The sequence below is a fragment of the Podarcis melisellensis genome (assembly GCF_964234715.1).
Source record: "Podarcis melisellensis genome assembly, chromosome: 3".
Taxonomy (NCBI): Eukaryota; Metazoa; Chordata; class Lepidosauria; order Squamata; family Lacertidae; genus Podarcis; species Podarcis melisellensis.
In genome coordinates this window covers 55,577,017-55,604,303 of record NC_138530.1, presented here as the reverse complement: position 1 = coordinate 55,604,303, position 27,287 = coordinate 55,577,017, and the positions used below count along the sequence as shown (strand labels likewise).

The window sequence follows — 27,287 nt, the reverse complement described above, 5'->3', positions numbered from 1 at the left end:
AGCTCAACAACTTTGTGGGTGTCAGGAATTTTACTTTTTGCTGGGAGCAGAGTATGAGACACTTAATCTCAGGGTCGTGGGTTCAAGCACCACTTTGGGAAATAAATAAAATAAAATAATAAAATAAAATAATAAAATAATAAAATAATAAAAATAAAATAAAATAAAATAAAATAATAAAATAAATAAAATAAAATAAAATAATAAAATAAAATAAAATAAAGCAATTCTTGCATTGCAGGAGGCTGGACTATATGACCCTTGTGGTCCCTTTCATAGAATTGTATTCTATGAAAATGGCTTTACATGATCAGGGATCCTGCATAATTGAGGAGCATCTGGTTTATTCTATTTTCAGCCATTATAAAGATTTGTCATTGCTGAGTCTCTTGCACAGATACACAAGACTGCCAAATCATATATAAAATCTGATCGTCCGCCCCCTTAGTAGTAACAGTTTAAGAAATAAGTGTTTAAAATGCTACATTTTAAGTGCCTCTGGTTTTTAAAAACAATTAGACTAGTACTTCAGTTTTGGGGAAACTACACATGGAGGGTCATAATAAATTCTGAGAGGGAGAAACTAATTACCTATATACTAATCTCTACCAGGGAACCTGCATCAATCTGGCTTCTTGTCATCTTTGCTTTTTAGGAAGCATTCTGGTATTGCTGCTAAACCTGGAAAGCTTGTCAGTTTGGTGATGCACATATGGTGCACTGAATAAATGAGCTATGATTAATTTTCAAGCAGTTAAATGACAAACACACTCCATCTGCAGAGGAAAACAAAATGAAGTTGTCCTTGATTCTTTGTTTTTGGCCTGCCTTTTTATTTATGGACAGATCAGTATGTGCATCCAAAGAAAAACTGATTGGTGTGGGCATGTGAGCTGTGACTTTCCTTCCTACAAATAACTGCAAGATACATTGACAGTTGTTTTTTGTGACAGCAAAGCCCAGCATAAAGTATTGTGGTAGATATTGGCAAAAAGAATTCAAGAGGTCAAAAACATAAAGCACAAAAATGTCCAGCATGTAATGAAAGTGACCTAAGGTATTAATAAATTTTAAGAAGAGAATGTGGAGTTATTGACAAGAGGTTATTCCACTATAAGCTACTATATGTCAGTTGCTTCATAAAGCTAGACAATCTCAAGTTATATTTTCGATTTTAATTCTTTTTGAATGTTTTAAACACTTGTTTTAACTGTTTTGCTGATAATTTTATTGTTTTATTCTTTACATAAACTGCTTCAAGGTTTTATTGCAATCAATAAATGTTGTAGAAATGTTGTGAAATGAAATAAAATAAGCCAAAGCCCCTTAAACTAAAGTACTAAAGCACGTGTTTATTCAGAAATATCTGCTTCATTAATAAATGTGATGAATTGCAATCATAGTTAGATCTCCCTGCATCATACTTTAATATTATTTAGACAGACGTCTACCCATTCTCCCAGCTAATATCATGGCCACAGCAGCTGCCTGCACCAGATGAGAATGAGGGAAAATAAACATTTGACATTACTGTAACAACTAGGGCAGGAGTGTGGAATTTCAGTCCTAAGGACCAAATATGGTTCTCTATGCCCCCAGATTCCTCTATCCCTGGGACCATGCCCCCTCAAGCCACAGCCACCCACACTCTCTTTGACTGCTTTTGCCTGGCTAAGATGTACCCTTTCGTTGTTATTATGTCTCTTGCTTCCCTGGTGACTGAAGGTGCATGTGTGTAGAAGTCTCTGTATTTTTAAAGGCGAAATGTATAGCGGCAAGAGTCATCTCCACTGATTAGCCCGCTTTTGTCGCTGATTCTACCCACTATTGTCATGCGGTCCCCAAAAGGGAATGTGAGTCTTTTAAACATTTGATTTTAAAATTAGGTGTCTTTTACTTTTCATTTTAACCAGTGCAGACTGTTCATTGAAATTACAGAAACAAGAAAATAAATTGAAATATCAGATGTTTAGGTAGAGTCAGGATTAGTTCATATGATAAATTTTTATGAAAGTGTGTTTAATCAGAACGCAATCTGTCAAAAAGAGCTAATGTTTCAGGTATATTATAGGAAGATGCATACAAGTCACAGTAGAAGTAATCATTATTTGACAAGGCACTCTCTTCCACCAAAAATACACTAAAACATGTCTGAAACACTCATTTATCATGGTAGTTATATTTTCTACCCTGATTTCATTTTTGGAACACTGATGATGGGTGGAGGGCTGTGGAAACCAGAAACATGACTATGACTTCATCTGTTCCTGGTAAAACAAAACAATTAGACCTCCTACACTGTGAGTGTTAATGATGTCAGATTGTTTTTATAGTGTGCCTTAAGCCGAATTCACCTTAAAGGGGGGGGAGTAAAACATGTGTTGTATCTTACAATTCCAAACAGCACTTCTAATACAAACAAACCACATTTTAAAGATTTGTGAATTCTGCCTAATTTAGTTGTGCTTCACATATAACTGGAATTTCCACCCCTATTCATTTTATTGTTTTAGTTCTTCCTGGGGTTTTGGCTGGCATTTATAGTTTTGTAAGTCACCATGATATATATATATTTAAAAATATGATGATTCATAAAAACACACAGTTGTAGGGAAATAAATGTTTAACTCAACCAAGTGTTTATAATGCAAAGGGTACAATACACTGCATAGGCCAGCGATTTCAAGTCACCACACCACCCCTCCTTTTTCCCTTCTTTAGAGACAAAAAACATTTCTCCCCCTCCTATGTATTTTCAGTAGTGTACCCACAGCTGTGAAACTCTGGTCACTACTATTCTTCCTCCCCAGCATGATTCATAACAGCCAGATCTCCACTGCTGCTGCCACACTGCACCACTGAAGCCAACAGCTCAAAAAAAGAAAAAGAAAAAAATGGAAGGGGGAGTTGCAGGGGGTTGACAAAGGAGACTTAATTTGCACTTTCACTTACATTTCATTTTGGAGTTACAACCTTCCCCCCGCCAAAGCTCACACCCCACTCCCAAATTCAGCTGAAACTCTGAAGCAAAATGATAGCTGAGTTGGTAAAGCATGAGATTCTTGAACGTGAGGCTCAAGCCCCACACTGGGCAAAAGATTCCTGCATTGCGGGCACTTGGACTAGATGACCCTCGTGATCCCTTCCAACTCTACAATAAACTCCAGAGGTTTTTCTCACTTGCCTAAGCTCCCATCCAGAAAACCTGGGAAGCAATTTTGATTTGGTGATGTCACATTACTCACACATCAGTAGTGCATCATATCAATATCTACACCAATAAAATAAATGAAAGAGTACATTAGAAATAATAATTTCTTCCTGTTGCCCCAGGTCCACTATGTTTCTATCAAGTGAGCAACTGCAGTAATCTAGGTGGTAACTCAGCGACACGGCAATAAAAACGCAGATCAGCCAATCTGAAACACACTTGAGAGCACAGACCAGGATTCCAGCCTTGAAGTTTTTAACAAAAGCCTATTCTTCTGTATTAAATAGACAGCTCCATTTGAGCTATCCTGCCTCTGCTCTCTTCTTTCTGCATGTAATATCAAAAGACTTTCTCACAACTAACTTTCTGCAGAAGGCCCTCATGAGTAATACAATTTCTGCTCTAAGTCGCTGTATTTCTTCATTTAGTACCTAGGGAAAAAAAAGACATTCACGTACACTATGAGTAGCTATTTCTGGCTACGTCAGAGTCAACTACCTACTTGGGACCAACTGCCAATCCTCTTCTTTCCTCGGAGACTTCCAGCCGGTACCTGATTTTGCTTATTTTCCTCTTCCCTCTCCATTTCTTTTAAGTTGTATTTCTTAGATTGTAAGCCATTATTATAAACTGTAAACACTCCAAGTGCCTTAAAAGACATAAGGTATTTAAATATATAATGCATACTTTCCCCCAAATTAGCCCATGTTTCATTTCGGTACTTCGTACAGCCCAATGCAATTCTGTTATAAAAATTACATATTTTAGTCATTCCAGATCTCCCTTTTTGTCCTGGATGTGGTATAGTATACAGACAATAACTTTTATTGTAACATGAAACAAACAATTATGCAACAAAATGCAATCTTAGGAAATGTTGGCTGACTACTTAGTTAAACTTTTTTTCCTTTTACAGATTTACAATATGTCTGTTAGTACATCCAAGACAAAAACCTTCTAGGTTTTCCATTACTGGAAATTTCCTTGCTGAGTAGTCAGATTTAATAGCAGGCATAATTAATTACCTCTGGAAAAGCGGGAAGAAAAATTACAGTATTTAATTTTATGTTCTGTTAAGTATAGGGAGCTAGGAGCCAATGTAAACCTAAAGTGTCTAATGCAGAAAGCAGTTCAGCTTCATATCATTTTCTCCAGCAGTCATACTGCTTGCCTCTACCCATTCCTTGTTGTGCAGACAGTGTGTGGGATTCAAAGCTACTGGAAATGGGCTGTGTTTTAAAGAAGGATTATAGACCCACTAAGACCACCTGCAATTTTGTAAAATAAGGAACATGAAAATAGTAATCTACTTGTGGTCTTGAGACAATAAGCTTCTCACATAAAGCTGTCATGATGGATTGTCCCTCCTTGGCTTATTTAGCTGCAGTTCAGAGTATACAGCTGAATTATTGGGGTAGACACAGCGCTGGAACACCTTTTATTGTTACTCAACCTGTTTGTTAAATGTGACTGCCATGGCCTTAGGCTATTACGCAATAAACACAAAACAAAACAAAAGGGTGAGGCAGGGAAGCCCAACCCCCACTAGTCCTTGCGGACTCAGACCACACACACACACATTTGGCTGAGTCCCAAATAAAAGACACCACACTATTGAATGGGATCAAATCAGGCCACAACTTTTGACTACAGATGAAGAGGTCCAGCATAGGCAATGGGCAATCATTTATTTCTGGCCCACTTGCTGGAAATGACATCAAGGCATAGCTGTCAAGTGTCCCTTATTTGAAGGGACAGTCCCTTATTCCAGCGCCATGTCCTGCTGCTGTCCCTTATTGATAGATGTCCCTTAAATGATGTCCCTTAAATTTCAAGGGAAGCAGCTCCTCTCCCTCCCTCCCTGCCGGCCAGGGAGGAGAGAGGCTCCAACTGTGTTGCTTGGCTGTGTTGCTCACCCAATAAGAAGTCTAAGAATGACTGGGGGGTGGACCTTGCATGCCTTGTGTGTGGCTAGTTAATGCAAGCTGAGGGGGGTTTTGAATGCTGGACGCCATTTTGTTGCATGTGCTGCAGCAAACTTTGCAGTGCAAAGCCAGGCCAGGGAGCCATCTTAAGTTGAGGCTGCATAGGCCTTGTGGTGCATGTGATTCAGATTCTATTCAGTTGAACCTCTGGTTACAAAGTTGGTTGGACAGTGTTCTCGAAGCTACCCAGCATGAGTTTGACCAGACGGCAGGAGGACAGGAGTGCCTGGAACAGGTGAGGCTGCAGGTCCCTTATTTTGGCTGCTGGTCCCTTATTTTCAAGGCTGTTGGTCCCTTATTTTCAAATCTGTAAGTTGACAGCTATGCATCAAGGGTTAACCTGGCAGCGGGGATTCCTATGATTTACATCAAATAGGAGGATCCTGAAATCCAGGCCCCCTCCAGGGCATATGGACATAAGCAACTCTTTCATGGATCCCTTTCATGGGATATCCTATTACTGGAGGGGTAGGTGAGGGGACAACCCCGAGGCAGGGAAGCCCAGCCCTGCTAGGCGTTATCAGGGGTCTGTCCCTGCCCCAGTTTTAACCCCTACAACATTTTGTCCCCTACAACATTTTTGTCCCCTACAGCATCAAAGCTAATGCTGCCATTGGTTCCTTGAGGGCAGGATATGGCAACAGGAAAACATATTCATGACAGTTGAGCTTTCTCACAATAAAACTTTTCCTGAACTTCGCATTTTGAAGAAAGCAAATGCACACATTTCTAAAAAGATACAACACATTATTTCCCAAAAAAAATTTTGGGGGTGTAATTGTTTTTGTTTGTTACTATGTCGTAAATTCTTGTGTTATATTGTGAACTGCCCTGTGATTCTCAGCTGAAGGGTAGAACAGAAATGTAATAAATCATATTAATAAAAATAAAATGTAGATAATAATAAAATGTAATTATTGAACTTCAGCCCAATTTACCCCATTCACAGAAAGGAATTATATGTATTCTGGATTTTCAGTTTAGTGTGTTAGTGCCTTTTACTGATGGAAAAGGCAGTAACGTTTCATAATCTGTATCCATTCAACAGAGCCAGGACCATTTTGATTTTTCCATTACAGTACTCTACAGACCCTTGCAAACTTTATAGTAGGCATAATTACCACTCAAAAAATGAAATAATATAGTATTCCTTTCATTTTATGCTGTAGTAAGTATAGTGGGCTATGAGCTTATCACAACCTGAAGTGGTTAATACATAACATAATATAGTTTATTCATTCCAGCATTAATATAGTGCCACTTGTTTCTTACCATGATGATAACAGAATTCCCTCTTGTGTGGCTATAATATTTACTGTATTTGCTAGAACATAGCAATTTACATGAATGAAGTTAGATTATAATATATCTCTCTTTGATTACTGGAGTTAAATATCAATTTTGAGTGAGGGTTGCAAAACATAAATAGATTTTAAAGTTTAAGGCAGTCGCGGTTTACTTCCATTAATTATTTCTTATGTTCTTCAAAGCTTTGATAGTCTACTGGTATGATAAATGTAGAGAATGTAATCACTGGCCTGCATGATACAAGTACCAAGATAAATTTGTGAGTCTACTCACAAATGAATTATTTTATAACATGCAATATATATTTTCACCAAGCAATACCAACCTCCTCCCCACCAACCACCAAAGCTGCTTATAGCTGGCTCTAGTGGCAGCCAGCCACTTCAAGTCTGCCTAATTACTGCAAGGGAGAAATTCAGAAAGCAGCTGGGCATCACACAATGTTCAAGTATGCAACAGAATTATAAAAGGTCACATCTGCAGTAGATTATTTTCAACTGCACCATACTTTATACTGAGATTTTGTGATTTGCGAATGCTGGTTACAGTTCAATTTATACATGAGGTTCTGTGAAAATAAGCATACTAAAGGTACCCATGCAACTGCTAAAAATTAAGCATTTCCCATCTCAAGTTTGTCATCTATGAACTTTTTCCTCTTCCTCTTTCTGGCTTCAGAGTTTTATTATCCACGTCATTATTTGGATGAAGACGACTGTTTATCTCTGCAGAACTGGCAGCATAATATCTATGCTTATCTCATATTTTAGTGTGAAAAATTAAAATGTCAGCCAAACACTACAACAGGGATGGGGAACCTCTGGCTCTCCAGAAGCTGTTGGACAAATTCCTTCACCCCCAGTTAGTCTATTGAACAGCATTGCTACTGAGTGGAGATGCTGAAGCCCAGCAACACCTGGAGGGCCACTATCTCCAGATAGCTATGAAAGCTATCTTAGATAAGACCAGACTGTTGGTCATTTTAGTTCAGTATTGGCTCCATTGACTAGCTAGCTATTGCTGTCCATGGTCTCAAACATGGATCTTCTCTAGCACTTCCCAAAGATGGCAGGGACTGAACCAGGGTTCTTCTGCATACAAAACATGTACTCTATCATGAACTATGACCCATCACCAGGTCCTCCATCTGTACACTACATTTTGCTTTTTACTCTGAAAATCTTCAAAAAATCAGTAAACAAAATGTCAACATACTTGAGGAAAGAGGTGGCACTTCAAGCTATCATACTGTGCAGAGAACTAAGCTCTGTGCTTTCAAAATAGCACCAGTTAATATCTAACATTACTTTCACGTCTTCAAACCAGTTCACAATCTGTAAGGCACTGTCCTTCTACCCCGTGGCTGCAGCTCTTCCTGGAAATTGTAATTAGGATTGCAGCCTTTTCCAAATTGCAGGGTGATGATGATGGCAATTGTTGTTATGACATGTGCACAACTGAACACCAACAGAATGAAGAAAAATGGTTTACTACTGGAAGCCTTGTGTTGTTTAACAGTAAAGGGGGTGGTGAGGTTGTAATGAGCTAGAAAGTTTATTCAGTGAAAGGAAACTAAGGGTGCATTCCAAACCCAAGATCCACTGGGATGAGCCAAGGCTGGGGTAACTCCTCAAGAAGGAGTGGGCCCCAATTCCAAACTCTGTCATATGATCTAGTAACCCAGCATACGTTGGTAAAATGGGTGATATAAGTCAAAATCAATTTTAAAGTCCTATTCTTGCTCTGCCAGGCTTGGGCTGGTTCAGTTGGCAGTAACCCACTCCTGAATGGAGTTTAGAATAGGGGTAAGTTACACCAGTATAAATGATGCTGGCTTCCTACAGTTTAGATTGCTCTGCCTTCTCTATAAAGTGTAATTAGCATTGAAATCTTCTTAACACAGCAGCAGCTATGTTTATGACTCCAGGTCCAACATTGGAGAGATGTCCAATGTTTGCTGATGTTCCCAAAATGTTGGCTGAAGCATCAAGAGTCTCATTGCTACAAACATTCCCCATCCCATAAACCTTGTGTTGCTTATTTAGAAAATAGGAGTGGAAGTAGGTACAGTATTCTAAAGGGGGACAGCATTGCTCATATGGTCTATAGCTTTGGATCCATCTTCTAAATTAGAGATGCCAGCAAAATCATTCTGAGCCGAACTCAGATATGAACTAAAGCACCTCTTAGAAGCCATTTTCAAATTGGATTAAAATATGAGTTGGAGAAGAATTTCCAGCTTCCCCCTTGCCCACCCTTGCTGTTCCAAAATGCCCTGAATTGCCAGCCTCCTCACATACTTCATTTCCCCTAACTTATCTAATAAATAAATAAATAAACTTAGTTGGTCTTTAAGGTGCTACTGGAAAGAATTTTTTTTGTTTTATCTAATAAATGGCAGCAGTGGGAGCAACAGCAGAGGACAGAAGGAGGAAGCAGATTATCTCTTCCCTTCTTAATCTATTGCTCTGCAATGCACTATGATGCTCTCTTCAGCAGCCCTCATGAGAAGTACTTCTCCCATGATCCCCTGGTGTGGCAGAGCCACAAAGACCTTGTCTCCTCTCCCTTCACATCAGTTTTGCTGCTTCTACTGCTGCTCACAAATAAGTGAAAGGAAGAAAGGGTGTGATCTGGGGTTGGCAAGAGGAGTGTCTGGGGATGGTGGAGGTTGGTGGGGGAATTTTTCCAAGCCCCTCTGGGTTATTGCCTTGGAAAAGTGCAAGTGTTTCCAATTTTAGAGAATTCTTTCTGATGTAATGCAAGCAGAGCTTTGGAGACCTCTACTCTAGATCCATTTTTAAACATGGGAGTTCTGATGGGAAACTTCGAAGCACCTGGCAATGAGATTATTATAACAATTATTTTCATAGTCTTCTGAGAATACCTTTCCGTTCTGACAACTTACTGTTCATTTTATAGCTTACGCCTTTGCCACAAGTTACTCATGGTGTGAAATCAACCCCAAGGAAACTCTGTGATGAATTGATTTTGGCAGTATAAACCTCTTATTCTGCATGGGTTTCCAACTGCCTTTTATCTCTGGTCTTGTATGTCTTACAGTTCCAAAGGTATGGCATTCTTGATTTACACAGTGTGACATCAGAGTAACATCAGTGTTTCCCTCAAGTAATTTAATGCAGGTTCTCTAGCAAATTGTATGCATTTTTAAATTTAAGTTGTTAGCTAATATCTAGATACTGTACAGCGTTCAACAGTTCAAAATATATAGCAGGTTGCTGCTGCATATGTTTGTAAGCTGACAATTAGAAATGTTTCCCACCACTGTCTTACAAAGCTGTGACTGTTGTAGACGAAACCCATCAATTTGTAGGAGAAATTCAAATATTCATTAATATAAAATAACAAAAATGGTTTGTAAGAGGAGGAAAGGGTGATGTTCTAATTTCCATCCTGACTTCCTGCTTCAAACAAATCAGTTTGCCATGACACTGGAATCAATAAAAATGTGGTTGCAAAAACATTTCTGGTATGAAGGCCAACCATGATTTAGCAAATCAGGAACAAAGCGAAGTAATCAAAGTATATGGTAACAGGAGGTAAAGAGAGAACAACGTGTGGAGCACACATGTACAGGACTCATTCACAATGGCCAGGTTATGGTTTGGATATTAAATCTGAATAAAGCTTGTGGCTGATATGGTTTTTGTTTGCCCAGATTTAGATCATGCTACTTGCGACTTGTAGTCAATTACGTGCTTCTTTTGCAGCAACAGGAGTTTCTTCATTCTTATTAATCTCATCATAATTTGCTCTGATTCCGAGTCCCATTTTAATTAACATCAGAAACTTTTCTTTCTATATATGTGATCCTCCTTCATGGCAATATTTTAAAAGTACAACCTCCTGTAGATTCTATAAGCAGCTTCTTAAGATAAAATCTTGACGCACAGAAAACCTTCCCGCCTTCATACAAGTCTCCTATTATTATTCCTTAAAATCTCTTCTTTGTTCTCTAAGTACAGAAATTTCACTGTTATGCTATTCTGGTTTACTTTTGTGAGGTTTGTGATGGTCTATCCATCTTGATTTTTCTTAGAATTCCATTCCAAGAGTCATTTTCAATTACTCAGTGAGAAATTATTCATATTTGCTCTTTTTCAACTCTTTCCTGAATAACAGGTTATACTTACAAGTGTTACTTCCAATGCTCTTTATTAAATTACAGTCCAGTTTTCTGAGTTCCGTTCTGCTTTTCATTGTGTCATCTTTGTGGATCTCAGATTCTACTGTATGCAACTTCTAAATAAGATCAACTGTAGTTTTTTTTAAGTAACATGGTTAAGGTAGAGACCCCACAATTGACTTCCATCTTAAAATCTACTCCATGATCTTTTCTCAGGTGTAGCATCTTCAGTGGCATAAGCGAGGCAAGCAGAGTTTTATATGGAAGTCTAGTGCCAACCTCTGATCTCATCAGATACATCACTTCCCTGTCTGTCAACATCTTAGTCAAGGTAAGCTCTAAAGGCTAAGAGTGATGGAGTTGTATGTGGACCACCCAAACACCACATACACAGGGGTGAGTTGAAATCTATTCAGCCATGAAGTTTTTTTAGTGGCTTGGTGCAAATAACTGCCTTTCAATATAATCTGCCACAAAGAATTGTTGAGAGGATAAATAAGAGATAAGCCCATGTCTGTTGGCCTGGATTTTTAAAGAGGAAACATGCAAATCAAGGTTCAAAATGTATATGCACATATTAGAATTCAGCTGCCAACTTCCATGGGCTCAGTAGTGCATATTTAGTTTTTCATTTATTGGCTGCTTTGGCTCAGATCAGCTTTGCCTCTCAGCTGTCTAATGATCTTATTTCAAATATTGCTGTTGGCTAATTTGCCTAGGCAATAGGTATAGATGACATTTATTAAAGAAAGCACATACTGTACATGCTTAAGGCAACTACAACAAAAACCTTCTTCGAGAGAAGGAATACTTCACAGAAATATGTAACAAATCAATTTTTTCTAGTATGCTTTTGTTAGAACTTTTTGTAATTTGAAGTATTTGAAGTATTTGATTTCCTACCCACATTTTACAAAAGTTTATGCAGAACTTTCAATTTTCAAAACAAACACTTTGAAAATGGTAAGTTTTGTACACAATATGTGATAGGTATTATTTATTATTGTAAGATATGCAAATACTTCTCTCTTACTATATTTTAGTAGCACCTCTAACCTTTGCAGCACTCAGTCAAGGCTGATAGGTCCAGCTCTCTGTAAATCAGAACTATAAGCACAAATGTGGATGAGCATAAGTGGTAGAAGTACCAAAGTAAAAATGCAAAAAATTTTTTTATTACATATTATGAAACATGCAATTTCCCCCCTACTTGGCAATAACCACAATGTGAATGCATGCGAGGTGGAATGATACACATATGACATCTGTTTGCTGTATGTTTAGATAATGCATGACAATGGCTTTCTTTTCAACTCCATGCAGAAGAGCAAACCCACGCTGGATTCAACTTGGTCATAGTATTTTAACACTTGTATCACTGTTTAAGATAAGGTAGGTAGCCGTGTTGGTCTGACATAGTCGAAATAAAAAAATAAAAATTAGTCCAGTAGTACCTTAGAGACCAACTAAGTTTGTTCTAGGTATAAGCATGCACACTTCTTCAGATACATTGTATGTCTTAGTTGGTCTCTAAGGTGCCACAGGACTATTTTTTTATTATTATTATTGTTTAGGATAAGTTTAAGATACGCATAACAATCTTGTAAGTCCCCCCTCCCTTTCTCCTTCTTTTGTCCTATAATTCTTTTTATTTTAAATAAAGAATATATTTTTAAAAACTTGTGTGTCAGAGCTAAAAGCAAACTGCTAGCAGATATTGAAAAAAGAAAAACCTGGCCTAATTCTTCAAAACTCAAAAAATGAAACAAAGTATTGTTCCACGTTGTTATGAGATTGGTGGTTGAACTAGATGACTCCAACATCCCTTCTAAGCCTGTGATCAGGAGCATTTGGTGATGAGAGGTGCTGCTATGCAGCTGGCCTTCCAGCAACAGAGCCACTACTGCTTCCCAGGAGGAAGAGGGGGGAAACAGCAGGGAAGTTGGCACTGCGTGGATGCATTGGTGGAGCCAATTTGGTGTCCCCACCAATGCAGCTGCACCACAAGGCTCTCCCTGCTGCCTTGTCCCTCCACTTCTTCACTCAATAACCAACAGCATCTCTGCTGCCAGGAGTGTGGAGTTCTGCCTCTGTCACCAACCACACCTGTCTATGATACTTGTGGAGTCTAACGGTAGGGTCGGTGAAACCAGTCAAACCAGAATGACTAGCAGGACTGTCAGAGATTGTCTTAGTGGTTTAGCAGACCCACCTAGCACCTTACCTTGCCATGCCCTCTAGCTGGAGTCTTCTGAAAGAAGAGACTTTTGGGAAGAGAACTGTCTGTACCCCCTTCCTCCTCCCAGCTGTAGAATGTGCTAAGAGAGAAGTTTGAATAATTGGAGTAGAGAGACAAACTGAGTTGAAAATAATACAAGGACACAGAAGGCCAAGTTGCGCACTGTAAGGATCTGTGCTGCAAGTGGTTCCCTTAAATATCTGATGGGGAGAGTGAATTTGGGACATCTATTTGAGTTAAGCGGCATCTTCACCTATGCTCCACCTGTATAGGTGTGTGTGTATGTGTGTAACAAAACACCAGTAAGCCTCCTGTGATCTGACCCTAGTTACACCCCGCCCCTGGAGTTTTCACTTCTTTGGGAAGTGGGCCATGCATAAAAGTATATTAAATTTAGATTTGAAATGCTTTAAGGGACAATCATGTATTCCTTAGCTGCCTGGATAAGAACTGCTCTTGGGGGATGAATGATCTCAATCTGTCTACTTTGCTATGATTACTATAACTCTGGTTTGGCTTCATTGTTTCTCAAGGTGCAGGTGTGTGGTGGAAAAATTTATAACAGAAAAAAGAATGCTGATATAGTTGTTTATTTAGTACATTCTTCCCTAGCCTAGATACAGAACATCTGGAAGGAGTCATAATGATGGAAACTATTGGGTTGCCCCAAAATCCATCAAAGCCCTTATTCGCAAATATTTTCTATATCAGACAAAGTGCACATAAGATCCTGCCGCCATTTCTATCTCTTCTCCATTGCCTTTCTGTTCTGTTGAGAATTCTCTATATGGCACTTGAGACAGTCACCCATTCTGTTTTGGAATTACGCGGAAAACAATGATTGTTCTGAAATGAATGTGAAAACTTTGGTCATGTGATATTGAGCCATGTGATTCTTGAGCTGGTGGCTGCTTCAGGGACAAAGTAGGCATGAGCTATATTCTTAAAGAACTGCAGTCTCAGCCTATAGCTTTCCATTACTAGGCTATTGTGAACATTAAATAGGATGACCTATGTCTATTTCCCCAAGATCTTTTAAGGAAGAACAACATGCAAATGTGACACATAAAATGACCTAACATGTTTCAATTTTTTTGAGATTGATAGGTTTTTCCTTGTGCAAAGGAGTGGACAAGATAATCTTAAGGATCCTATCAACTATTTAATTCTAGGCCAACCTCTCTAGGGAGAGCTTTCCACAAATGGAAGCCACTGCAGAATAGGCCCGTTCTCGTCTTCCCACTCTCTAGACCTTTTCTGAAGGAAACACATGAAGAAGGGCCTCAGATGATGCTCCCAGGGTCTGGGTAGGTTCATCTGGAGAGAAGTGACCCTTGATGTATTGCAGTCACAAGCCATTTGAGGCTTTATAGGTAAAAACTAGAACTTTGAATTGTGCCCTGAAACTAATTGGCAGCCAGTGCAGTTGGGCCAGGATCAGAATAATATGTTCAAACTGCCTTGCCCCAGTGAACAACCTGGTCGCTGAATTCTGCACCACCTGAAGATGGGAAGAAACATTTTTGGTTGTCTTGGTAGATGACCTATACCATGAATGGAGCAGAGTACCAAATCTACAGACAGCATCTTTTTTTTGCTGTGAAACCAGCAGGAGTTAATAGTACAGATAACTGAATTTACTTTGCAAATTTAAGCAGATATGATTATAACAGTAGAATGGGCATGTTAAAACAACCATGTAGGTTGGGCAGATCTGTTTTATCCAGAGTCCTGCCAGGGATGGCAAAATTGCAGGTCATGATACATAATTAGTGGCTTGTGTCTGGGCTGATAGGGTACAAGTTGTGCAGACCTGACATAGCATTTTCAAGTCTACAGGGATATTTATAATTCCCTCATCACTTATGTTTGACATCTACTGAAACTCTTAATTCATAAAGGCCAGAAAGAGTCTGCAGTGCAGATTGTCTGCTCATCCATAATGCAGGACCACAGCCTAAAAAAAGAACTGTACTCAAGCTCGGCAGAGGTGAAATATTTATTTAACTCCTGTTTGATCTTGCAGCAGAAACTAGATGCTGACAATACAAAGGAAACCCTCTTTATTTTAGAGCAAGGAAATGAGCGAACAGGTTAGAAAACTGTGGGTGCACTAACATAAATGTCCATGTGCCAGTTTATTGTCTTCCCCACCCTCCCTTCTTCTCAAGCATCATCAGTTATATAAATGAGTCATCAGCAGTTTGAGAACTTTCCAAAATAATGATGAAAACTGAAAATGCACTCATGTAGTGCTTCAAGCAAAAGTTACTGATGGGATAAAAGGTCTATCCAAGTGGGGCACAATGGAGCCATAATTCCAGGGACGTAAAATACTGATAAGTCCATATTGAGGGCCCACATAAAAATTCAGAAAGGCAACTCAGCTAACACAACTCAGGTTCTGTTAGGTGCAGTAAAAGGTTACCTGATGACCAGTGATGGGAAAGTTCAAGAAATGTGGTGAGAAAAAAAGCAGAGGTCAGGTTTAAGATAATAAAAGCAAGGAAGTGGTTAGTACCACGGAGAGCTCCAAGTGATAGTGGGGCTGGAAGCAAGACAAGCTGAATACAGTCATTGTTCCAATGACAAGCAAGCTCCAACTGAGCCTTAGATACAAATGCACATACAGTATATTAATTCCCTGATCTTAAGCCAATGTAGCCAACTGGCCAGTTTTGAAAAAGGAGCTAGCTTTTCAAGCTTTGGGCTCATTGCTAGATACGATATCTATATTTATTAAACCCTACATTAGCTTTGGGTAGTATTCTACTAATATGTTCTCTCAACACAAAAATATTCAGCTTCTGCAATGGGACTTCGCTCCTCTCTTCTGCCCACATGGCCTGGCACCTTCCCAAATCTGTACCAGAGGGTTGGGGAAACTCCCAAAACAGATTTAGGGGGCATGTGGAGGGAGCAGAGAGGGGGAAGCTTCCACTGTGCAAATCCTTGTGCTGATGGAACTGCCTTAGTGCAATTGAACAGAGTATTTTCCACGTGTTCCACCCTATAACCAGAGACATGAGATTCTCCCCCTGTCCCAATGACTGGAATCTGATTTTGTTTGTTTAGTTGAATTCAACTGCAATCCAAATCTGCTTTAAAGCAGGCTGGGAGGGGGGTTGGTGTCCTTCCACTTACTTCTGCCAGCTCAGCAAATCTCCCACTGGTATATCCCCAAAAGTAGAACCTGGCACAGCCCTGAAATGGGGCATTCTTGAAAGTGAGGTGGGTCTGAGCATTGGCATTGGGCCCAATCAGTTTGTTCTGCCTGCCTCACCATCATTTCCCATTGCTGCCACTGTGAATGGCCAGGCAGCAGATGTCATGGCAGTGGTTAATGTGGTTTCAGATGGAATAAGATTTGGGGTTTTTTTTTGCTATGGTTTTCATTTACTTTTTTACTTTAAATCATCTACCATTTATATTCTATTTTTTGCTTTAAAAACAAAGCCGCTTACCAAACAGCAATACAAACACAATAAACCCAAACACTAAAATTAGACAATTGCATAATTAAAATAACTACAACTATGAGCAGCAAGATAGTAAACAATAGAAGACATCTTAATTAAGCACATCATGCTGCTGTCAAAAATGATAGCTCTTTTCTTCATGAATAAAACAGTCACCTTTCCTCTTCTATGAACTAATTAGCATACAGTATGTACAGTCTATTTTATTTACCAAAAATATTTTAATGGATTCTTTTTTAGAGAGTGATCCCAGGGTGGGGTAGATTAAATACTGTAAATTAAAATGAAACGAGTCCCAACTACAGTCGTCAAATAAGCAGATGAAAAGGAGCAGATAAAACCACAGTGAAACCAGTAGCAAAAACAATATCAACCCCCCCCATAAAGCCCTACTGGAATAAGTCATCTGAAGTTGGCACCAGAAACTCAGCCTTACTGCCAATCATACTTCAAGGGAAAGAGCATTCCATAATTTGGATTCCCCCACAGCACCCTTTTCTTAGTTGCCACATGCCATATTTCTATTGAATGTGGATCAAGTAGGAGAGCTTTAGCTGCTGCTTTTAACACAAAGGTAGATGGACACAGAGGGAGATGATGCTTCAAATATATAAGTTCCCACATTTTTTTTTACAATTTTATAAGTTATTACTAGTACCTTGAATCTGGCTTGGTAGCAAATTGGCAGTCTGTACAATCCTCTCAGTATTGGTGTAAGATAATTCTGAGGAGCTGAAGTTCTCAGCTATCTAGCTGCTGCATTTTTCACTAGCAACAGCTTCTGAACAATCCTCCACATACATTATGGTATTAAACATGGAAGGTTATCAGTGTATGGGTCACAGTGGCCAAGATGTCCCTCTCCAGGAGCAGCCAGAGTTGGTGAACCAGCTGAAGCTTGAGAGAGGCACTACTTGCCGCTAAAGCTATTTGTGCTCCAGGAACAATACAATCCTAGATCAAGTTGTATCCCTAGACTAGGTAAAGGTAAAGGTACCCCTGCCCGTATGGGCCAGTCTTGACAGACTCTGGGGTTGTGCGCCCATCTCACTTAAGAGGCCAGGGGCCAGCGCTGTCCGGAGACACTTCCGGGTCACGTGGCCAGCGTGACAAAGCTGCATCTGGCGAACCAGAGCCGCACACGGAAACGCCGTTTACCTTCCCGCTGGTAAGCGGTCCCTATTTATCTACTTGCACCCAGAGGTGCTTTCGAACTGCTAGGTTGGCAGGCGCTGGGACCGAGCAGCGGGAGCGCACCCCGCCGCAGGGATTCGAACCGCCGACCTTTTGATCGGCAAGTCCTAGGTGCTGAGGCTTTAACCCACAGCGCCACCTGCGTCCCCATATCCCTAGACTACAAACCTGTTTTTTCAGAGCAAGTCATGTACCTAATTCCAGTATCTGGAAACCACCAACCCACATGATCAGCATCTTGCTGGTATTCAGCTTCATTCTATTGGTTCTCATCTATTCCATCATGTTCAGACATTGGTCCAGAGCCCGCACAGCTTCTCCAGATGCAGATGACAAGGAGAAACAGACATTGGTGTTGTCTGCATATTGATAACACCACACACCAAATCCCCTGATTGCTTCTCCCAGCAACTTCATACAGACATAAAGCAACCAGAGAAGACAGGATGAAACCTTGTGGGACTCCACAGCAGAACCACCACAGGGCCAAGCCACAGTCCCCAAATGCCACATTCTGAAACCAGTCCTACAGAAAGCAGCAGAGCCACCACAAGACAATGGGTCCAACCCCCAACCCACAGTCAGTCCAATAAGGTACCATGTCAGGTGGTATCAAAAGCCACCATGAGGTCAGCAAAAATAGCACACTCTCCCTGCTAAGGTCATCCATTAGAGTAACCAAGGCTACTTCAGCCCAAAACCCAGCCTTTGCCCATACTGAAATGAGCCAAGTTATCTCAGTCCCCCCCCCCCCGAGTGTTACTTTCCATCTGTATACAAAGATGGCTATTGCCACTTGTACATGAGCAAATTGATGGGTAAAGGGTAGTTTCACAAGAGGTGCATGGAATGGCTGATTAGAGAGCAGTGTCTGGGTCAATAAACCACTGTATACATTTTCATATGCTTTTAAATACCTTTAGCTATACAGGACCAGAAACGTTATTATCATAAGCATTTTATTGTTAGGAAGTGGCAATAAAAGTAATTGTTCTGGACATAAATGAATCCAACAGTACATATCCCATATATCTCAACAGGACTTGTCCAAAATTTCCCAGTGGTGTTGCCTTATGCTTTCAAGAGCCTAACACACAGGCACACAACTCTGTGTTCCACTAGACTTCAGTAATATCTGAAGAAGTTAATAGAGCAAAGCTCAGCTGTTCTCTGTCAAGTTGCTTACCTTGGAGTCTCTGCATCACACCAGCAATATCACGAGGTGTTCTTGCTACTAGTCTTGAGGTGGCCATTGTTACTGTGTAGCAAAAATTCTGCTGTTTTTCCACTTTAAGATGTAAGAATTTGATTACTTCTTTTTGCAAAACATCATGAGTTGTAGCACGGCATGCCTTACTAAGTCACTGCAGCTCTTCAGTCAATACAAGTGCAGCTCTCAGAAATGGCGGTGCTTTAGGAATGCTCTCTTTCAGGAGACCTGAAGTCTGAAAAGACAGAAAAATGCAAGAGTGGGCTTCAGAGAACACAGTTTTGGTATAAAAATACTTCACTATACTGTCACTAGCTAATACATTCAAAAATCTGGGTGCCTTAGCTGTCCCAGGTGACTAATGACCTAATTCTATGAGCCACTGCATTGGAAAAGTAGCACAAGGGCTGCTGCACCAGAGGAACACTAAAAATTGTGGGCTGCTGCTGGTTTCCCCCTCAACCTTCAGTACAGCAGCATTGCCACATAAAAGACAAGACTATGTGGCTGGGAAATGGCTTAGGTGGCAAAGAAGGAATGGGGGAAACATGAGTTCATGCAGACCATCTTATGGGCATTTCATCTACTATGGATTCAGCTTTGTACAAATTTACATTCCTGTGTATATATACCCATATATACACATTCCTGTGTATATATACACATATCTTTCAACCTAGTTAATGGACAGTTTCCTTTGAAAGGAGTGAGTGCCATGCTTTGATGGTTTCAGAACACAACACTACACTCTCTGTAGTTAAGCACGTAAGTGCAACCATTGTGGTGCACAGTATTTACTCGCAATGCTACCGTACCTCTTCTCATAGCCAAGACAGAAAGCAGGACTAGCTGGAGTGTATAAAAACAAATAACTACCTGCTGATGGTGGAAGAAAGTAATATAGAAGCCTGTCTCACAAAAGGCCTCAGTAAGTAAAAAGGATAGGCGGAACTGAGAGGAGCAAGTATGGGAAGAGATCGCTGAGTTAGCTTATCATAGGCAGCAAAGCAGCATTTGAAACATTGTTCTAGATGCGTTTTGCCCATAGATTGTCTAGCCAGAGTGGTGCATGCTCTAGTTAGTGGTACCTCGGTTTACGAACTGCATCCGTTCCGGAAGTCCGTTCTTAAACCAAAGCTGTTCTTAAACCAAGGCACGCTTTTCCTAATAAGGCCTCCTGCCACTGGTACCCTTCCATTTGTAGACCAAGGTAAAAGTTCACTAACTGGAACACTTCCGGTTTTGCGGAGTTCATATACCAAATAGTTCGTAAACAGAGCTGTTCTTAAACTGAGGTACCACTGTATTTCCCGCTTGGACTACTGCAATGCGCTCTACGTGGGGCTACCTTTGAAGGTGACCCAGAAACTGCAACTAATCCAGAATGTGGCAGCTAGACTGATGACTGGGAGTGACCACCAAGACCATATAACACTGGTCCTGAAAGACCTACATTGGCTCCCAGTACGTTTCTGAGCACAATTCAAAGTGTTGGTGCTGACCTTTAAAGCCCTAAATGGCCTTGGCCCAGTGTACCTGAAGGAGTGTCTCCAACCCCATTGTTCAGCCCGGACACTGAGGTCCAGCGCTGAGGGACTTTGGTGGTTCCTTCACTGTGAGAACTGAGGTTACAGGGAACCAGGCAGAGGGCCTTCTCGGTGGTGGCACCCGCCCTGTGGAATGCCCTCCCATCAGATGTCAAGGAAATAAACAACTATCTGACATCTCAAGGCAGCCCTGTTTAAGGAAATTTTTAATGTTTGAAATTTTATTCTGTTTATAATTCTGTTGGGAGCTGCCCAGAGTAACTGGGGAAACCCAGGCAGTTGGGCAGGGTATAAATAAATTATTAGTATTATTAGTATTATTTCTATTAGTAGTATTAGTCTTAATGTGAGCAGTTTCTGAGCTTTGGGAGCAGTACTGCACCTAAGATTTCAGATTAAAACTGCCACTGCTGGAGTGAAAGGAGGACATTTTTCTGCCTCCCCACTTCCAGCCACTCTCTTAGGACTGGAGAAGAGACCCTCTTAAAAATATTAGGGGGCCGGGCAGGGGATGGATGGCTTTGGGTTTGTTTGTTTGTTTGTTTGGTTGGTTAGTTGGTTTTTTTTGCAGTCTTCAGATGAGCACTAGACCATGTGAAAAATGAGTAAGATCTTAGCTGCAGCTCATTCATTTTCAGCTTTGTATTCTTGTTATTCAAAAAGTGCACCTAGACATTCTGTTGCAGTGCTCATAACCTAGGTTTAAGGTGCCATATAGCTCCTAGCTTTCATATCTCAGTTTTTAACACCGCAGCAAAGGGACAAGTGAGGCAGAAATACAGAATGTGGCCCTCAGAACACAATGGACCAGAATTGTCAGATCACACAGCTCCATCCCAGATTTCTCTTTCTCCAACACCTCCAAACATTTCCTGTCCTCATATGCCAGAGAACAGCATCCGTCTCTGCATTCTCCTCAAAAAGGGGGCAAATTTGAAAAACCAAATGGGGCATAAAGTATCTATACACTCAACACATTCTAATGAAACATGTACTCAAACATTTAAAAATAGCAACATACTTGCACTGACAGTACAATTTTATATAGTCTTACTTAAAACTAAATCCACTGAGTTCAATGGAGCATACTCACAGGAAACTGCATATACAATTTCAGCCTGAAAAAGGCTTGTCTTCAAATTACATGGCTTTATTAATTGTCTGTGCCACTGCCTAGACTTCTTCGTTTCCTCACCAGATTTTCACACTGTACTTATATTCAGCAGTTTATTCTGTTTTACCTATGACTTCCACACAAAGCTGTTTTTTGCAGCAACAGTGCAGTTGTAACTGCACATGGGGGAAATATTGTGGTGTGGTAGGACAGTGTACTAGTAGTAGGATAATGCCAGAAGTATTTTCCTTGATTTCCACAGGCAATCATTTATGCCTGAAGGCATAGGATTTATTTACTCTCTTAATATCATCTTACTTTTCAGTGCGGCAAATTTTAAGTGTTCTTCTGTAATATTATGCAATATAAAACATTTCTGTCCTCTAACAGCACATCATTTATTTAAAAATCAGGAAGTACACACACACACACACACACACCAGCATTGATTAAAGACTGTAAGTGAATCAAGCCAGTCATTTATAATAGCATAGATTATCAACCATGAACGCTAGGTATCATGGGATTCAAAATACATTTAACAAGCTTAGCATAGAGCTGTTTATACTGTTGCTATAACAGGAGCACCTCTTATTGTGGTATATTTATTTATCTATCCTTAAAAAAAGAGAAAATTTGTTTAGTATTCCCTCTCACTTATAAGGGAGCTTATAAGAAATGAACCTTAAAATTCAAAGGTTAAGATCATGCCCCATGGCCAGATTTCAAACAGAATCCCTGGAAAAAAATTGCCTTTTCCTATTCAGATACACAGCACACACTATATGTAGTCAAGGTTTGTTACAACAATCCAGTTTTCTCTTCCTTTAAACTTCTTTCTTCTTCTCATCATCACACTGGGGTCCTTTCTGTCATTTGGTTTGTCTCAATAGGCATGCAAGCTCTGACCAGCAAATGTTTCACCTATCTGTGGCAAACTGATGCACAACAAAATGGCTCTTGTATGGCATCCCTGGTGGAAGGAGAAATGAAAGATGCAATGGCTCAGTTCAGATGGCCCTGTTCAGATGATCATATCTCAGCTTATTAAATCAAGATACACATGAGTCTTTTGGTTCTATAGTTACCAGCTTTAGAAGAAGCCAGGATATATATCTTGGCTTGTTCTGAAGGTGGCAACCATAGTTTCCCAATTCAGACAAGACAAACTATGGTTAATTAGAGACTTCCTGGTTTAAACGTAAGTTTCACCAAGGGGCTGCATGCAGAGGCAATTGACTTGTGCATATCTGTTTATGATTTTCTAAATGTGGCCAAAGATGGATGAGATGAAGTGGTATTTTATTGAAAAGTACTACTCTGTGTGCAGTGTGCACTTCCTTTTACGAAGTGTAGGTTAGCAAAAATTATAATGACTGTCGGGATGCTTATAGATATAAATACATTTAGTCTATTGAACCAGAATGTTCTGAAATAAGGTACATTTAACAGTCATCCATCCCCAAAGGAATGGTAGCTTCGCTTCGCTGAAAGAGTCTGGAAGTGCTTTGTTGTAAGTGGAGGCCACTAGGCAGGCTACAGACAAAACAGACAAAGCCATTAGAAAAGGAATATGCGGAAGAGGAAGCCTGTGATAAAAGGGAAATTTCATGAAAATAGGAATGCTTCTCACTATCAGGGAGCTATGCATTCATTCACATCTACCCACTCTTTGCTCTTTTTCCAAACAAGTTCAGCATGCCTTATATATGGTTCATTAAAAAACATCTGAGCGTAAGAAGGGCCTGCTGGATCAGGCCAATGACCATCTAGCCCAGCATCCTGTTCTCACAGCATTCAGCCAGATGCTTGTGGGAAGCCAACAAACAGGACCAGAGAACAAGAGTCCTCTCCGCTTCTGCACTTTCCAGCAACTGGTATTCAGAAACTTTACTACCTCTGCTATCCGACTGGTGGTCTTCCACTCAGGCAGTGTATAGAGCTCTGCAAGTATAAAACGTGACTTTGCACTATTTTCTAGACTGGAAGGATGGATACACCTGTAGAACACATACCCTGACTAGGATCATGTGTACAAACAACATTTGAAAGGGACAGCTACCTGTATGTTACTCTGTCACAACAACCATTACAATAATTATTGCAACACCTTAAAGACTAGAGCTTTTAGTGCATGCTTGATATGCATTTTATGTATCAATAAAATGGTCTAAACACCAGATCATTGGATGACAAGATGCAAAGATGACAATACTGACATAACTTGATAAATATGGGCTATTACAATGGTATGCTGCATTTATGCAAGCTATATCCTAATACATAAGAGCTAAGTAGTATATTAATTGTTGAAATACATAAATGTAACTTTCATTATCTGATTAAAATATGAATTAAATTGGTTTTATTTTAATGCATGCAAAATTATTATTTCTTTAAACTCTCAGTGTCAAAGGGATTACTATGTATTAGTTATTTCAAGTTATATGGAGACAATATATTAGAACCAGTATTAGGAAACACTTTACAGATTTTGAATATAAATTAAAATTAACATCTACCACTTATTTTGTTTACATTAGAATGGCTTGTTTACACAAACTGTTGAATACCATTTTTTTTATAGCTTTATTACCCAAGTGTGGTAAGCCTTTAAGCAACAGGTAGCCAATTAATTATCTTTCTAAATGTAAAGCGAGACTCCAAGCTATATTGTATTTGTGGTAAATGTTACACTTCTTTGTGTAGGGTGGAAAACTAGACTTGTCTAAACAAAGGGAAATTAAGCTGCAACAGATGGGCAGAGAAAGAGCATTAACAGAAGAGGAGACAACATCAACAGTATGCCCACTTCAGCAATCTTAGACATTCAGCAGAATTACCACAGAATATTAAGACTGCATTCTTGTCTTTTTTTTTTTAAAAAAAAAAACACAACACACCTGTTGGTATGATTCAAAAGATAGTTGTTTTTACACTGAAAAAATATACATCAAGATGGACAGCTGTGAATGAAGTATGAGTAGTCAAACGGCTGAGGTTCCCTGAAATAAATACATAACTGGGGTTCTCTTCTTTCAAATTTATTGCAATCTCATCAAACACTTATATGTCATTCATATTGCACCATGTGTGCCTTTTGCCTTTTAAAACTTGCTTTTTGTACGTTCATTAAGAAATAATTAATTGTGCCCCTAAGAATCCAGTTTCAGTTACAGTACTTTCCTCCCAAAAAGCTGACATATGACTTGAGATCAAATTGCCATAAAGGTATTGCTGATTCTTTCTTTTTTTAACATAAAAGGTCAATGGTATGGAAACTGAAGTGTTTTAGGGCCTGTTCCCATCATGTATTCATCCAGGGCCAACCCTGTATTTATAGGGTGAGGGGAGGTAGAAGTATATAGAGGAAGCAATTGTGTGACTTGTGGTTGTCAATGTTGTCACTGATGTTTTATATGCAGTTCCATTTTAAAGTACTGTCTTCATCCTGGAAGCTGTTGTTATTGCATGTAGAGTGTTCACACAGATGCCCCTAGCTCACACAACCACTTTTACTGCTCATTTATGAGCCCTCCTTACAAAAGACCACAAGGAGATAGAGGAGAGGTCTGCATGACACGATAACGACAAATGTGGGAAGGTCTTCAAAGATAATGATTCCCGAATAACATGGCATGTTTTCCATACAAATGCATCTAATTAATAATATCAATGTGTGATCCTAGGCAACCCATTCCTCTTCATCTGCTTTTAACTGCAGAAGGACAAAATAAGGACTTGCACCACCACACCTAAAGGCATAATTCTATGCCTGACAAGTGGGGTTGAGATAATCTACTTTACTCTCTAAAATTTGAACTCTACTTGGATACCATACAGTTAGCACTTACTACAGGAAACCCTAGCTTAGGATTGTACAAGTCTTTTTTTAAATCCCCAAAAGCCAAAAAACACCATCAGCGATCTACAATGGCATCTGCCACATTGTACAGTGTATTGTGTGCTTTGTGTGCAATTGCTTCATCTACAGATGCTGTTGAACTGCTCACACTGTGCAGATGTGTTGACCTGGAATCATGGCCAGAGCCAGTTCTAAGGTCAAATCAGTAACATAAACATTGGCATTGCATTGTGAGGAGATGACCTTACACCTTCTTATTCTGGGACTGCCAAGTTATAAAATCAGGGCATTAGAACTTATCTTGCTTTCCCTTGGGCATACTTTACATTACATACCTTTAGTCATGGTAACAGCTTCAACTTCCACATATAAATACAAACAAATACTATACAGTGGTACCTCAGGTTACAGATGCTTCAGGTTACAGACTCCACTAACCCAGAAATAGTACCTCGGGTTAAGAACTTTGCTTCAGGATGAGAACAGAAATCGTGCTCCGGCGGTGCGGTGGCACCAGGAGGCCCCATTAGCTAAAGTGGTGCTTCAGGTTAAGAACAGTTTCAGGTTAAGAACGGACCTCCAGAACGAATTAAGTACTTAACCACTGTATAAGATTCACTTCCTACTGTCATGCAATACTGGAACTTGCCTGCATTCTCAACATGCCTCTAAAACATTAAGACAAATTTCTGAGAACCAGAAATATCTGGTTATAATGGCAATACAAAAAGTCTTGTGACAAATTGAGTAATTAGTTTATTGTGGAATGAACTTTCAGAAGGGGAGGGAGAAGGCTATGCACTAGCTGTATGGAAATGAAAACAAAAAAATTGAGCAGATTGTTAACAACAGGAATAGGGGACCTGTGGCCCTCTAGAAGTTGTTGGCTATGTTGACTGGGGATTATAGGAGTCAGAGTCCAACAACTTCTGGAGTGCAACAGGTTCTCCACGTGGGCTTAAAGTTGCAGAAGGTTCAATAGTGGTTTTAATGTTTTGTGATGATTTTATATTGCTATACACAGCTCTGATATTGCATGAGGTGTGTGTGTGTGTGTGTGTGTGTGTGTGTGTGTGATGTGCTCCTATTCCCCAATCCTAACCATGATAATTCATCAGAAAATCAGATTGAGTTCAGTGTGATTTAACTCTGACTAAGAAAGTGCAGTGTGATCCTGTACATGTTTACTCAGAAGTAAGCTCAATTAAATTCAATGGCATATACTCTCAATTTGCATGGGTCTGCAGAGATAAGGCACTCCTGCCACTGGCAGCCTACTTCTGGAAAGGAGTGCAGCATTTGAAAGATGATCAAGGCACAAATATATACTGTAGTCATTAAGTCTGGCAGGTCTTGCAGTGCTATTAAGATAATATAAAGTGACACTTCATTTTTTGTACTACTGAGGGTAGGGGGTGTCTTGAGGTATAGATGTACTGCAGAATTATGGTGACATTTCCCTTCCTACCTCTCAAAACAGAAAGAAAATATTTTCTTTTCCTGGATACTTGTGTCCATATCATCAAGTGATGTAATTCACACTGGCTTTATGAAAGTTAGCAGAGCCCAGTAGAACAGGAAGTCTGTTTATGGAACAGGAGGGGGGAACATTTGGTCTTTCACATTTATAATTCAGCTTCAATAAGCCAAGCTACGCATTATAATTTTTAAACCTATTGTTTACAAACCATTAAGTAAACTTTTTGTTTGAAATACAACATATGCTCCCTCTACAGCTTTCTGAATCACATGATACTTGGACAGTCCAAAGATTAAGGTCCATCCTGTTCATAATAAGTAACAAACAGTAGAATCGTTAGTCACTAAATTAAAAAAAAAGTTTATGGAAGTTGAGAATCAGAGTCAGCCTCATCACAAATGAAAAGGAAGGAAGAAAACAAGTTCTGCATACTAGTTTATACTATTCTTCTTGAGGTTAGCTCAGTGAGTCTCAAACCTCATTGAAGGGGGTGGATGGGACAATGGGA

The 27,287-nt window shown here is 39.7% G+C and overlaps 1 protein-coding gene across 1 annotated transcript in view; it reads right to left on the bottom strand.

The window, feature by feature from the left end:
- The window catches only part of SYNE1 (spectrin repeat containing nuclear envelope protein 1), a 274,657-nt gene that overhangs the window by 244,751 nt on the left and 2,619 nt on the right, over positions 1 to 27,287 (bottom strand). Inside the window, 1 exon segment of the mRNA XM_081905258.1 lies at positions 18,750 to 19,008. Coding sequence (XP_081761384.1) covers positions 18,750 to 18,816 — 67 coding nt within the window. The 5' untranslated portion in view covers positions 18,817 to 19,008.